The sequence below is a fragment of the Polychytrium aggregatum genome, assembly GCF_025602895.1.
Source record: "Polychytrium aggregatum strain JEL109 chromosome Unknown BJ171scaffold_21, whole genome shotgun sequence".
NCBI classification, from domain to species: Eukaryota; Fungi; Chytridiomycota; class Chytridiomycetes; order Polychytriales; genus Polychytrium; species Polychytrium aggregatum.
In genome coordinates this window covers 334,822-348,127 of record NW_026516223.1, presented here as the reverse complement: position 1 = coordinate 348,127, position 13,306 = coordinate 334,822, and the positions used below count along the sequence as shown (strand labels likewise).

Below are 13,306 nucleotides of genomic sequence, written 5' to 3'. Positions count from 1 at the left end.
CGGACAAGACGGCGGCGCAAACACAGGGGCGCACGACGGCAGCCCCAGCCCTTGCCCCAGCCCCAGCCCTTGCCCCAGCCACGACAAATGAATTTCATCAGCCAGCAATCCAGTCACGTGCTCTGTGTGCGACGGCGGCGCACGGGCTGCCCATCCGGCCGCGTCGCCACACATCTGCGTGCTCTTGCGCTCTGATCTGCCATGCCATTCCTTCGACCAGCGCAAGCGAGGACGGCGCTCTTCGTGCGGGGACCCAGGCACGCAGCTCTCCCGCGGCTGCCACTGCATGCCCCGTCGGGAGTTGGTGCCACTCCGCTGTCGCTTTTTTCTGGCTGCGCAACTCGCCTGTTCAGCAGCACTCCAGTGCCATGCTCTGCGCCCTCGATCGTGTCGACTCAGTGGCTCAAGGACAATCTCTCGAACGTGGTGGTTGTTGACGGATCGTGGTATCCGAAAAGGAGACTTGTCGACGCCCTCGCCGAAGATGCGCTTGTCAAGACCCGGGATCCGCTGAGCGAGTATCTCTCCATTCACATCCAGGCAAGCAGTCGGCAGTCTCGTGTATCTCCGAAGCCATGTCGCTAAAGATTGGCTTCGACAGTTGCGTTCTTGGGCAGAGAGGCCAGAATCAAGACCCGGCGCTCCGTTTTTCGTCTTCGCACCCATCGGCTCCTCTGACCAGCCCACCGACTCCTTCAATATCCTCAGGACGCTCGGTTCTTCGACATTGACACCATCGCCGATCCGCTGGCATCCAGGCCCCGTCAGCTGCCCAGCGCCTCGGAGTTCGCCGCCAAGATAGGTGTGTGGTTTTGCGTAGCTCAATATCGCTTTTTCGGCCGATATTGTCTATCGATCTTGTCGATGAATCTCCCCGAGCATCGCTTTTGGACATGCAGCCGGCAAATACTTCGCGATTGTGCTTTCGGAATCGCATGTGCACAGACGATGGTCCTCCAGCCGCACCAGCCCTTCGATCGCCTTTTGACGCCCTTTGTGCCGAAACTCGACCATAGGTGAGCTTGGAATCAAACCCACCGACCACGTCGTTGTCTACGATACGCATGGCATCTACTCGTCTCCAAGGGTATGGTGGACATTCAAGGTCTTTGGCCACGAAAATGTCTCCGTCCTGGACGGTGGTCTGTTCAAGTGGGTCAGCGAAGGCAACAGTGTGACCCATGGCCATGAAACTTTTGAGGTGCGTCCGGGCCAGTCCCGATTGTGTCCTCACACTTGTGGTGGTTGTTTGTACAAGGCTGACAAGAGTCCCGCCAGTAGTACTCTGAAAGCCAAGACATTGTGATGCATCATCGGTGGGCTCGTGGCACTGACTTTTGTTGCTTCCAGCCAGCGACCTACAAAGCAACGTACAACCCCGAAATGGTCATCGACCACCAAATGCTGCTGATGTACATCACCGATTTCATGTTCCATAATCAATCGACGATCCTGGATGCACGATTGCCCACAGAGTAAGCCCCCTGGACCAGAGGCGCTCGGTCATATCCACACAGCTGATGGAGTGAATGCAACCGGTGGAGCAAATGCCAGGCGGCCGCGGCTGTTCGAACAAACTGTCGCTGGTGAAGCAGTTGTCAGCACAGATCTTGGTCCCAGCTTATGATAATCGTGCATTTGCTGCCTCCATCTGTCAGGTTCTCGGGCCGCCCGTACCACATCCCAGGCACCAACATACGGAACGGCCATGTGCCATCCGCCGTTAATTTGCCGTACGGTAGCCTGGTTCAGCGCGAATCTCGGACTCTCATATCCCGCGAGCAGCTTCAAGATCTGTTCACGGCCAAGGGCATCGACACTCGACGTCCGTTCGTCGCGATGTGTGGTAAGTGCGGCACGGTGTTCACAGGCCAAGATTCAGTGGATAGCACTCTCATGGGTCCTGCTCCAGAAGCGGTGCTTGTCTGCCATCGCTCTCCAGTGTGTTGACATTGTCGCTTGCTTGGCTGTACTCTGTGCGGGCAATCATGGACAGGCAACGGCATCGTGGGAGCGACGCTGATGCTGGTGCTGGATATCCTGGGAGCCAAAGATGCTCGATTCTACCCTGGCGGTTGGGAGGAGTGGGCATCCAACAAGTCCAGCCCTATCAAGACGTACGCATAGAGGGACAAGGCCGATATCTAGACGGCGGTCCCAGACGCAGGACGGTCCAGGCTCTGTAGTTACGGCGGCATGTGCTACACTTTATTCAGAAAAAAACGGGACAATATAGCCGTTTCCATGAACATGTAGTATGTGCTGTGCTTGCATCTAGCAAAGCCACAAGAAATAAAACAGATCACTTTGGCAGCCTCCGAGTGAAGACCGCCGGTCGCTCTCCGGTCTCCACAATCGACCTGCATACTGTGATCATGTTGCGCGCCGCATTGACGTCGCGATTCCACACTGTCCGGCAGCTGGGATTCTTGCAGCTCCTGACAAAGTGGGAATTCGCAACACTGGGCGCATCGAGTCCTTCCAACCGAACTGGCTCCAGGCACTTGGAGCACACTTGCGAGGTGTTGAACTCGTTCGTCGAGACTACCTTGACGCTTCCATGATGGTGATTGGGACGGCGGCGGTGGTGCTCGAATTGCTCAAAGTACCGAGCAAACCGCTGCCTCCGAGGGCTGGATGCATAGCCCTTGCCTTGTCGCCATGATGCATTGCCAAAGGCGATCACCACATCATTCTCCCTCGGGGCGTGCTTCAGGACGGCCTTGCACATCCTGTCGACGGCCACTTGGCGTCTCCTGTGGCCTGTGAATCGATGGTGACGGGCCTTCTTGCCAAGGTGGAAGTCGAGCTGCACTCGCAGCTCCGGTCGCAGGACATGGGTGAGATGGACCTTGAAAGCCTCCGAGGACGACACCTTGGGCGAGGGGGTGGTCGACATCCAGGTCTCGATGCTGAGTCGATACTTCATGATATTGTGCCACTTGGTGTTGGACGTATGGCCACACATGTGCTGGTAGTGGCCATTGGAGAACGAGACCACCTCGTCTTGGTGGCCCGGTGCTTGGATGACCGCCGTGAAGATGGAGCCGACTCCAGGATCGATGCCAATCCAAGTGGTGCGTTCGGGGTCTGAGCTGCCGATGTGGGCCTGGATACGCTGCTCGGCAGTCGGAGGAGGCTCGATGGTCTCGGAGCGATCGGTTCGACGCACAAACTTGACGAGACCGATGGTGCATCCAATGCCATCGGTGCTGATCTCGTAGTTGAACAGCTTCTTGTCCCTGACCCGCTCTTGGAAGAGGGAACTACGCAGCTTGAAGCAACTGCGCCAGAGACGATCCTGGTTGTTGATGCCGTCCTCACCTTCTTCCTTGAGCTTGTCCCAGGTGAGTCCAGGCGCTTCTTTGGACCAAGGAGTTCCCAGAGAGTGACGGTGTCGATCTTGACATACTTGGCCTTGGCTGTGCACAGAGGGACCATCGTGCACACGGACGGAGGAGTGTCGAGAGCGAGCTGCTTGAGTGCCCAGTTGATCCTGGCGGCCAGCTTGTTGATCTTGGCCTTGGTGGTGCCGAGCTCAGACTTGGCCGTGGTGAACCTCTTGTCGTCGGAGGGAATGCCTTGGGTAGTGAGCCTGTCCAGCTTGGCCTGGCGCTGCAGCTCGGTGACTCGGAGGGCGGGCATGTCACAGTCGATCCACTTGTGGACATCGTCGACCATCTTGTCTCGGGCGAGGATTCCCACATGGTGTGAGAGGCGGTGGAGGGCCCGGAAGCGGTCCTGGTCGTTGCTGTACCGAAACTCGTCCAGGATGTGGCCAAAGTCGGGATATAGGAACTCGAGATCGGCCTTGGGTGGAGTCTGCCCTGGTTTCTCGAAGAGCTCGAGACAGGCCTCGATGGCTTCGTGCTTATGCTTGTTGGCTGGGAAGACGGCAGCGCAGAAGCGGCGAAGGAGTCGCCAGTAGGCCAGGTCGAGGTGGGTGGTGCAGTTGGTGGCATAGGCATTGACAGCCAGTGTGAGAAGCTGACTGTGAGCACCATCAGGCAGACGAGGGGCCGGAGGCAGGTCTGCGTGTCGAGTGGTCTGATAGTCGCGAAAGGAAGCGACCAGATGCTCGTTGTATTTCTCATTGTCCCCGGTCGGCGAGAGGGCACCGTCCTGGACGATCTTGAAGCATTGGCGGATGAAAGCAGGGGTGGACTTGGAGATGACGGGGACGGGAAGATCCTGCTCGATGCACCGGAGGATGTGCAGGTTGAGCAGCCTGGATGCCTCGAACTGGATCTGGGTCATGGCCTCGACGGTGGCCTGGATCTTGTCGCGGAGAGCGGGATTGAGACAACAGCCATCCATGGTCTGCTTGAAGCAGCTGAACTGAGGGGCGGATGACCTTCCATCCACGAGTGGGACGACAGAACTCTTGAGGGGCCGGTATTTGGGACACTTGTTGGTGTTGCAGCGTTCGTGATCGGTGCCATCGCACTTGGGACATCGCTTGCCGGTACTCGAGGAAGTAGATGGACCAGGCTCGGTGGGATCGACATCCATTGGATCTGCAGAAGCAGTGGTGGTGAGCGACGGAGCAACAGACGAACAAGCATGCGTGGGATCAGAATACGAACCAGAGACAGGCTCCGACTGTGACTTGGCTTTCTTGGGCCTGGGTGGCCGAGGCTGGCCATCACCGGTACCCTTGCGCTTCGGAGGCATGGGGACAGAGGATGCTGGATGCCTGCCAGTGGTACTGGTCAGAGCAGAGACGTTTCTTTATCGTACAATGGCGCGATGATCCGATCAAGGCGAGATGAGGGAAGAAAGCAGCAGGACGAAGATGGGACATTTATACCCGAGAGCAGGAACCCGTCTGCGCGGGCTGGTTGGGAAGTGACCCTGTTCAAAAATCGCCGAGAGGTTCAAGCCAGGGATGTGAACGTGAGAACGGCGGCTTGATTGGAGGGACAACCCCAAATTGGAGGAACTCAACCCCAAATCGGTGGGGACTCAACCCCAAAGAAGTTCTCGATGGGATTGAAGTCGGGCGAGGCAGGTGGGGTGAAGATCACTGACCATCCTCGGCGCTCGATGCAGTCCAGGACAGCCCTTGTCTTGTGCATGCTGACATTGTCCATCACAACCACAGAGTCGTCTGGGAAGGTCGCTCGCTCAAAGAACTCGACCATCGAGTGTGTCTTGAATGATGTGGGGATGTACATGCGATGCAGCACACCAGAGTGGTTGATGGCAAATGCAGCCGAGACAGACTTGTGTTTCATGTGATTGCGCTGGCGAAGCGGAGCACCCTTCGGTGAGTATCCGTAGAGAGGGAAAATGGATCTCCTGATCCCCGTCTCATCGACAAAAACGAATCGTCGTGGGTCGATGGAGCGGACCTGGTTCCTGAACTGTGCCACTCGCTCATCCAGTCGCTTGGACTTGTAGAGGTGTGTTGCCCTCTTGTGTGAGAGACCTGCTCGGTGGATGGCAGTGTGGCAGAGTGAGAGTGAAACTTTCCTCTGGAGAGTGGTTGTGTGGCGAATGGTCATGGCCAGCGCGCGATGGTTTTGGGTAACAAAATATTCGATCAATGGTCAAAACCTGGGTGTCCCGTTTTTTATTGGATCGCCCGTAATCCGACAAGAATATCTGGGCCTCTCCTGCACCGACCAGGCCGATCGTCGCTCTCATCAATAGAATCCATGCTTTGACTTGTGGTCGCCTTGGATATCCATGACCACGGGTGCGTCTGCCTCGGCTGCTGCTGCCCTGTTGAGTCCGCGGCATCTGGGCAGCGGCCCTCGTTCTGGGAATGTTGAGACCCGGGAGGTGGCCGGCCATCCTGGCCATCCCGATTGGACCATCGCCAGCAACGGCCTCTTTGGGTCTTGTGCTTTCGAGCCCATCGCGCTGGTCTGCCCTCGTCACCCCGGCATTGGACCCAGCATCAGTCTTGCCTCGACCCTCCGTCGCTGATTTGGGTGCGTGCACACCGATTCCTCCTTATCCGCTGTCGCAGCTCTTCCAGACAGCAGTGCCATCGATCAGCTCTCTTTCCCAAGGTGAATCTCTGATATCTCGTTTGTCGCCTGCAAGCCGGCGCTGACCCTGGCTGAAACTCTCCCCCCCCCCAAGCACTCTCCCTTCGGCCTCCCTCTCTCGGGCACCCTATCCTTGACCCTCTCTGCATCTGCATCGGACCGAGCAACATCGACGCCTGGCACCGATCGCATCGCCATGGACTCACCAGGTGCCGCTGCGTCCGCCGACAATATCCGCAGCCGCCTGTGCCACAACCATGCTGGTAAGCCGCTGCATCGTCCAGTAAACCAGAGCCCCAGCGCGGATATCTGTGGTGATGCGAGCCCGACGCCGAGAGAGACAGCGGCAGCCAGATTCACGCCCGCATTTACCTCTGCAATCCTCAAATACGCTGGCTGACTGGCGGCTTGCTGTCGCTCGACCATAGTTTTCTGCGCCTATCTGGCCCAGGCAGCCATCGCCAACGAGTTTCGCAAAGGTCTCCATGATGCCCGATACTCCTCCAAGCTCTCGACCCACCAGCCGCTGCCTTACCTGGCGATCAATCCCTCGACCCAGGGCCCTGCTCTGCTGCCGCCCATCATCCGGTCCATGTACTGGCGATTCATACGCGGCATGCCCATGTTCTCCCAACGCGGAGAGGAGTATCTGGAGCAGCTGGATCTGTTTGTCGGCACGCACTTGCTGCCGCTCGGTATTCAGTGGATGGTCGCAACAAAGTTCGATATGCTAGTAAGTCGATCGGCATGACTGCTTCTCTGTGGGCCTTGGGGCAGCTCCTGGGTCCTTTCCAGTTGGCGTGGCTCCGTTTACCGGCCGTGTTGGCCCTGCTCCCGCCCGATGCAGCAGCCTTGCTTGGCTTGGACGGCTTGGACGACTTGGACGACTGGGCCATCAAACGATGTCATCACCATGGCCTTGCCAACAAACTGGATTCAAAGGCGGACAGCAGATGCACGAGTTTCGCTCACGCCCTCACTCTCCTGCCGCTCGGTACCCAGGCATTCTTGCAGCACTACCTGGCCCTGTTCGGCCATCTCAAATCCCAGAGCTGGACACGATGCCAGCTCCCCAAGAGCGAGATTGTCCCGATCGCAGGCATCTTTGCCGAGTATGACTACAAGCTCGAGCGGTTCTTCATTGAGCAGCGAGTTCTTCGCCCGCACCAGACTGGCTTCCGAGTGGCGCCCCAGCTTGATTATCACAACGACAGCGATACCGATGATGAAGAGGATGATCAAGAAGATGATGATGAAGCCGAAGCCTTACCTTGCGAACCGATGCATCCGACTCGAGATAGCGACAAGTTTGTGCCGAACGACGAGACAAACAGCGTCCGGTGCAATTATGACAACGAGAAAGCCGATCCGTCCACCTCAGGCTCTGCTGCCCCAGACGAAGACAGCGAAATCCATGGCAACCACCTACTCACTTTATCGATCCCAAGCACACAAGCGACCGAAGAGCCTCGCGCTCTCGGAAACAAACTGCTCGTGAACTTGTCGGCCCAAAGCATCGAGGTATTCGAGCGCGAGCTAAGCAAAGCAGATGAGCGCTCAAAGGACGATCCCAGCGCCGTCGACGATGAGGGGCCCACAGCCCAGTCCGCCAATGCAGACCAGCCCAAGACCCGTACCAAGCGCCGAAGGGACACTGTACAATTGAGCCCAGAGGCCTTGGCGGAGATCCACCGGGACCGCCGCGCTAAGGTAACCGAGTTTGTCCAAGTCTGGGATGAGTTCTTCGGAGCGACGGCTGTGTGCTGCCTTGCACTTCGGAAGGATTCGGCCGAATGGCGAGATGGTGCCGGGAAAGGGGCCTCCAAGAGCTATGGCGACGCACTCTTTGAAAAATTCGAGACGGCCGAAACCATCGAGGATCTTGACGAGATATACAAGACATGGGTAGACTGCGCCGTCAAGGCCTTTGCTCACACCCTGGACAATATGCTGGTAAGACAGCACAACAGCACCATTTACAGCATGCATGATATGCTGTTTCGGGCTATCACGACTATCGCCAATCACACCGCATTGCATTGTCTATGGACACTGCCGCATTTTATCGTGCGGGGCGATGAGCTTGACTCCTGAGGCACCGTCGCCTGCCGTCGCTTCTGATTCCCATGCCATTTCTTTGTCCCAACTCGTTCCAGGATAATGGCGACTGGCGGCGGATGATCACCACCATCTTTGAGAAGATGCCGTGGTCATTCGTGCTGACTTCCCTCAAGCTATTCAATCCGTAAGCAGCCTCTCTCGCGAGCATGTCCACCCACATTGGCTCTATGCGCACCATACCGCCCGGGTCCAGAAACATATCCCGGGCTAGTAGAGCCTTGAGCTGATATCGATTATACCTCTGTGTCCTGATTTCCGTCAGGATCCCGTTTGTCGAGCGGATCCTGCGCTTCTTTCTGTGGCGTCCAGCCGGTTTCTATTCGCTGTTCATGAAGTTTGGTGCGATCGTGTGCGCCCTCGAGAGAACAAATGTGCTGATTCGAAAGGTCAAGCGAGAGCTCCAGATGACCGTGCCCGATCACCACAAGCGGCTGGTGTCGATCGAAAAGGTTGCCCAGGCAGCCCACAAAGCGAGCATCGTGTCCTTTGAGGGCGCCGATGTCTTGATTCAACTCCTCCGCAAGCAGTATGAGGACGACAGCAAGTCAACGACGACCTTCCAGGCAGTGCGGAACTGGCTATTTGGCGCGCCCGCCGACGAACCCAAGGATGGCTTGCACCTCAAAGTCAACGGCAGCGAGGTCTCCCTCAAACCCTCGACCAACATCTCCAATATTTCGGTCGCGTCCTTCCACACCTCCGCTTCCGCAAGCAAGCCCGGCATTGAAGTGCCTGAGTTGGATGTCGTGTATTGCCGATTGCTCATCCGCAAGCTGGAGAAAGAGTCCTTCGTCAGAGCTCTCGGCAGTGCAGAAGTTACCAAGTTTATCATCCACTTTTCGCACATCATTCCCCCTATTCTGTCGGAACTGTATGAGGCAAGGATTGCTCAGCATGTCAGCAACGCGATGATCGATCGATGTGTGCGCACGACGTATGCATTCGTGCGGTTGGCTCAATCGAGTCGCGCCGTGGTTCGGATCTGGCCGTTGAGCCAATCCAATATCTGGAACTAACCTGTCGGGCTGTGCTGCATTGCAGTGCTGCAATTTCCACGACCTGTTTGCCGAGTTTATTGCCGTGATGGGCAAAATCTTGGATGCGCTCAAGAGGTACGACAGCGATCCCAGCAGCTCTGACAGTCCCAGCGAACCGTACAATCAGGCAGGCCCGGATGGTCCTGAAGTCGCTGCCGACGGAGACGAGGAATCAAGCAACGCAAGCAAGACACGAATTGCCGATCCAACCAAAGCCCCGATTTATCAGCAGTGCATCGGGGATATCAAGATCGCCGCGCGACTGTTTGTCGATTCGATCTTTGGTGTCTTGAAGAACCTGGCGAAGCGCCCCGCGACCGACCTCGGACAAATCCGCATCTTCGTCGCCTGGCTCATCCAGCAGTGGGCCGGCGATGCTCAGGAAGACCTTGGTGGAAACACCAACGTGTTTGAGCTGATGAATGCGCGCAGCACGAACGAAATTATAGAGTTTTTCGACCACAACGAGCAGCAAGTGATCAGCCAGCAGCTTGACAAGATCATCGAGTTGATGAGCCGCGGGGCCGAGTTCCAGCCCTGGGCTGGGAGTAATGCCGTGCCAACCTCAGCCAAATGCAGCCCGAGCCCCGATAGCGCCAAGGCAGAGGAGATTGACGAGCAAACTCGGATCCTGTTTGATATTGCCCTCGGCCAGTTTTACGAGCGCTGCTGTAAGGAGGTGTCCGGGTGGGATGCGATCCACTATGGATACGACGAAAACGACGCTCCGGAGGAGGAAGATACTGTGACACTCGAAGCCCCGTCACTCGCCAAGCTGCTGATACGCAAGAAGAGCATGACAACATCGTCGTATGCATCGTCTCTGGCAAGCACCAGCAAAGGCGACTCTCGCGCTCGGCCAAAGAAGCCCATCAGCTTGCGGAGTCTGAAGAGCGAACGGCTCGGCAAGCTCGGAGACAAGCAGCATGCGCCCGAACCGGCGGAGACCGAGCCGACGGATGCTGCAGAGCCAAAGCCAGAGAAGCCCAGCACATGGGGTTGGTGGTAGCCGCGGTAGATGCGAAGAAAGTGCAGCAGCCAGAGCCAGAGCCAGAGCCAGAGCCAGAGCCAGAGCCAGAGCCAGAGCCAGAGCCAGAGCCAGAGCCAGAGCCAGAGCCAGAGCCAGAGCCAAGCAAACATCCCGAATAGACGCGGAATCGATGAAGACTGCGGGAGTTTGATGCGATGAACATGGATTGTGCTGCATGATGCCGTGCGGTGCTATGGCGTGAGAATACAGCGACAGCCAGACCTATCCAAACAACCGGTCGACTGCGCTGCACTGGATGGGGGACCGGTCTCATTGTCGAGCCCCGAACAGCCAACCGGGCGCAGGCAAGTGCAGTTCCGGCGTGCAGGGCACAGTCGGTGGCGGTCCAAGACACTGGACAGCCATCATGATGACAGCACGCCCCAGACACGGAGCCAGTCAATGTCCAGGGGGCGAAGCGGGATGTCCGGTCGGTCACAACACGGATGGTGTCGAGACCCTTGCCGAAATGCCCATGCAGCTCCCGATGACATTTGCGAGCCGGCGATCGCTCCCCCGTCGCTGTGGATACCTGGGCAGCGCAACCGAATCCCCGTCGCTCCGGCAGATACGACGAGGCTTTGTCGATGGAGGTGAATGTCTGTGGCTAGCGAGCAAGTACTCAACGAGCCGGTGCAGACAAGAGGTGCATCATGCGGGGATCTGCTGCAAGCGGGAACATGCTGCAGGTCGCTCAGCCCAAAGGGTCAAGGCGCAGGGTGTCGCTGAGAATCGCAAGGAGACTCGGCTGGGGGACAAAGAGGCCCAACAAAGACGGGGTGCGGCTCTGCCATCGCCGCAACACCGCCCTGCGGCTTGGGTTTGGCCGTCGTTCGTCCATCGCTCTGGTCGTCGCCATCGCCCAGGCCATCACCCACTGCTCTTGCCATCGTTCGCCGTCGTCGCCCACTCCGAGCTATCGCTGATTGCCGCATCAACCGCTCACCCGTGTCATTGCAGCGGTCGTCTCAGCATCCACACCTCGGCGTCCTTTGCTCCACCCCATCTCCGCATCCCACTCCTCGCCCTCTTCTCCCCATCGACCGATAACGATATGGCACCCACCCTCGACCCTGTCACAGCATGCATCCATAACCCGCATCTCTTGCTGCTCATCTGCTCGTCCCTCGACGCCAGCGATGCCGCTACGCTGCTTCGCTGCACCTCCGGGACCCGGGCAGTCTCCAAGACATCGAGCTTTCGCAGTCGCTGCCTCCAGATCCTCACCAAGCAACTCTATCGATTCAGCTGGCCGAAGCGGTTGTCGGTGTCCAGCACCAAGGGAAGCGCCGCTTTGCCTCCGATTCAGCTGATGTTATTACTGCGGGGTCTCCAGCTGAGGGTTCTGGATATGGACGTCGTGCTGGAGCTGGAGCAGCAGGGCAGCATCTTCCCGGCCAGATCATTTGTTCCCGACCCAGTGAATTCCAAGCACGGCTCGCTCTACATGGATATCCAGCTCGCACTGACCCTCTGGGATCGAGCGCCACTTGAACTGATCGACTGGTAAGCTGTCGTGTCGCCCATGCGGTTGCTGTGTCCGGCAATCGGATATGGGGGGGGGACAGCCGATGCTTGTGAAGCCATCGCTTCTCACGCCAATCCAGAGGTCCAGCGCAGATAATCCAGTGAATACCCGTGCGGGCATCCCGACCACAGCCAAAGCGACTGGCTCGACCGGCGTCTCTGGCTCGATATCGACACCATCGCTAATCGCTCGCTGCCTCGGTTGGTTTTGTCTCCCGCTCCAGGTTTGTTGCCCGGAATCTGCTCCCTCAAGTCGGCCTGTTTGTCCGACAAACCTATATCAAGGGACGCAAGGAAGCCGCTCTACTCGCATTGCAGCGATCCCAGACCGCCAACCCGGCGCATCGCCGCCTTTCGGTCGGAGATGTTGTTTACGGAGATCCACATCTGAACCAATGGCTGTTTGATGAAGTACTTCCCAGCGACGATCTAACTGCGCTGACCTTTCTGTCGGGAGCGCTCGGCATGCGCAACTTGGATCCGATCCTACCCCATGTCGTGCTCTGCAACGCTCGTCAGTGCCTACACTGGCTTCTGGAGACCAACAAATGGAGCCTCAAGTACGGCGTTAGCGGCGTGATCGTCGAGGCTCTGGTGGACGCGCCAAATGGGCTCTCGATTCTCCAGGAGCTGGTCGCCTGGGGCCTTGATATCCATGCCAATGCCGAGCACCTGCTACGAGAGGCCAGTCGATGTGGCCGGGTTCATATGGTCGAGCTGCTTATCAATCTGGGGTGCAATCCCGAAGCCGCTCCAGCCGATGCCGGCGATACCGACAGCGCCGACCTACTCGATGCGGACGACGACAGCCTCGATGGCATCACGACTGACGACGAAAGTCACTGGGACGAGCATGACTGCCCAGTGCTGCATATCGAAACAACGGACTCGGACTGCGAAACAGAAATATCCGATACTCTCGGTAGCCCGCCAACGCCAAGGTTCCTTGGCTCTCGCAGAGCCTCTCGATCGCTCTCGGCAAAGACAAGTCACTCGTCGATGCCCTCGGACGCCATATCGCAGATGGCCGCAACCTTTGGGCTCGCTTTCCAGTTCTCGTATCTGGGGCCGCGGTGGCCACGCGGCTGTGCCCTGGACATTGCGGCAACCGACGAGATCAGACTGGTGTTAGAGGCCTCTCGCCGCAACCACTCCCGCCGCCGGAGCTCGATTACCTCCGTCGCAAGCTGGGGAGAAGTCTTTGGATTTTCGTGAGCGACGGGGCAGTTTGGCGACGGGGCAGCAACTATGCGAACCGAGCGTCGCCGAGTTAGAGTGTCTCCCAGCGACACTCGAGCGTGCCGGGGAAGCATGAAGACCCGCACTCTCGCATCCTATCTATTTGCAATGCTTGCACGGCCAGTTTTGTCCGCGTGAAATCCCGGTCCACAGTGGGTCGCTGCCGAGCGAGTCTTCAAGCAGCTTGGCCCATGCTCCACTTCCCCACCCCATCCGCCCTCGCACCTAATCTTGTTATTTATTTTTGAATCAATACGAATCGCCGTAGCACCGCATATGAGCAGCTCATCGAGAGCGCATTTCTCCTCCTCACGAAAGGAAAGAGGCCATGTGAACTGGTCGGGGGCGGTCTT

The 13,306-nt window shown here is 57.9% G+C and overlaps 3 protein-coding genes across 3 annotated transcripts; all 3 read left to right on the top strand.

Annotated features, from left to right (window-relative positions):
• The first annotated feature begins 195 nt into the window (after nt 1-195).
• Nucleotides 196-2,354, top strand: BJ171DRAFT_507447 (Rhodanese domain protein). Its single transcript, XM_053111216.1, has 6 exons — nt 196-540; nt 709-802; nt 1,017-1,201; nt 1,351-1,475; nt 1,659-1,846; nt 1,997-2,354. The coding sequence occupies exons 1-6, from the start codon at nt 202-204 to the stop codon at nt 2,125-2,127; spliced, it is 1,062 nt and encodes a 353-aa protein (XP_052966112.1). The 5' UTR covers nt 196-201; the 3' UTR covers nt 2,128-2,354.
• A 3,841-nt stretch (nt 2,355-6,195) lies between these two features.
• On the top strand, nt 6,196-10,166 carry BJ171DRAFT_582407 (uncharacterized protein; the record flags this gene model as incomplete). The annotated part of the gene is made up of 6 exons (XM_053114181.1): nt 6,196-6,262; nt 6,428-6,732; nt 7,002-7,952; nt 8,156-8,244; nt 8,383-9,016; nt 9,162-10,166. The coding sequence occupies 6 exons, from the start codon at nt 6,196-6,198 to the stop codon at nt 10,164-10,166; spliced, it is 3,051 nt and encodes a 1,016-aa protein (XP_052966111.1).
• An 896-nt stretch (nt 10,167-11,062) lies between these two features.
• BJ171DRAFT_568492 (uncharacterized protein) lies at nt 11,063-13,172 on the top strand. Its single transcript, XM_053113519.1, has 2 exons — nt 11,063-11,693; nt 11,939-13,172. Exons 1-2 carry the CDS (start codon nt 11,242-11,244, stop codon nt 12,927-12,929), a joined length of 1,443 nt encoding a protein of 480 aa, XP_052966110.1. The 5' UTR covers nt 11,063-11,241; the 3' UTR covers nt 12,930-13,172.
• The last annotated feature ends 134 nt before the right edge of the window (nt 13,173-13,306 follow it).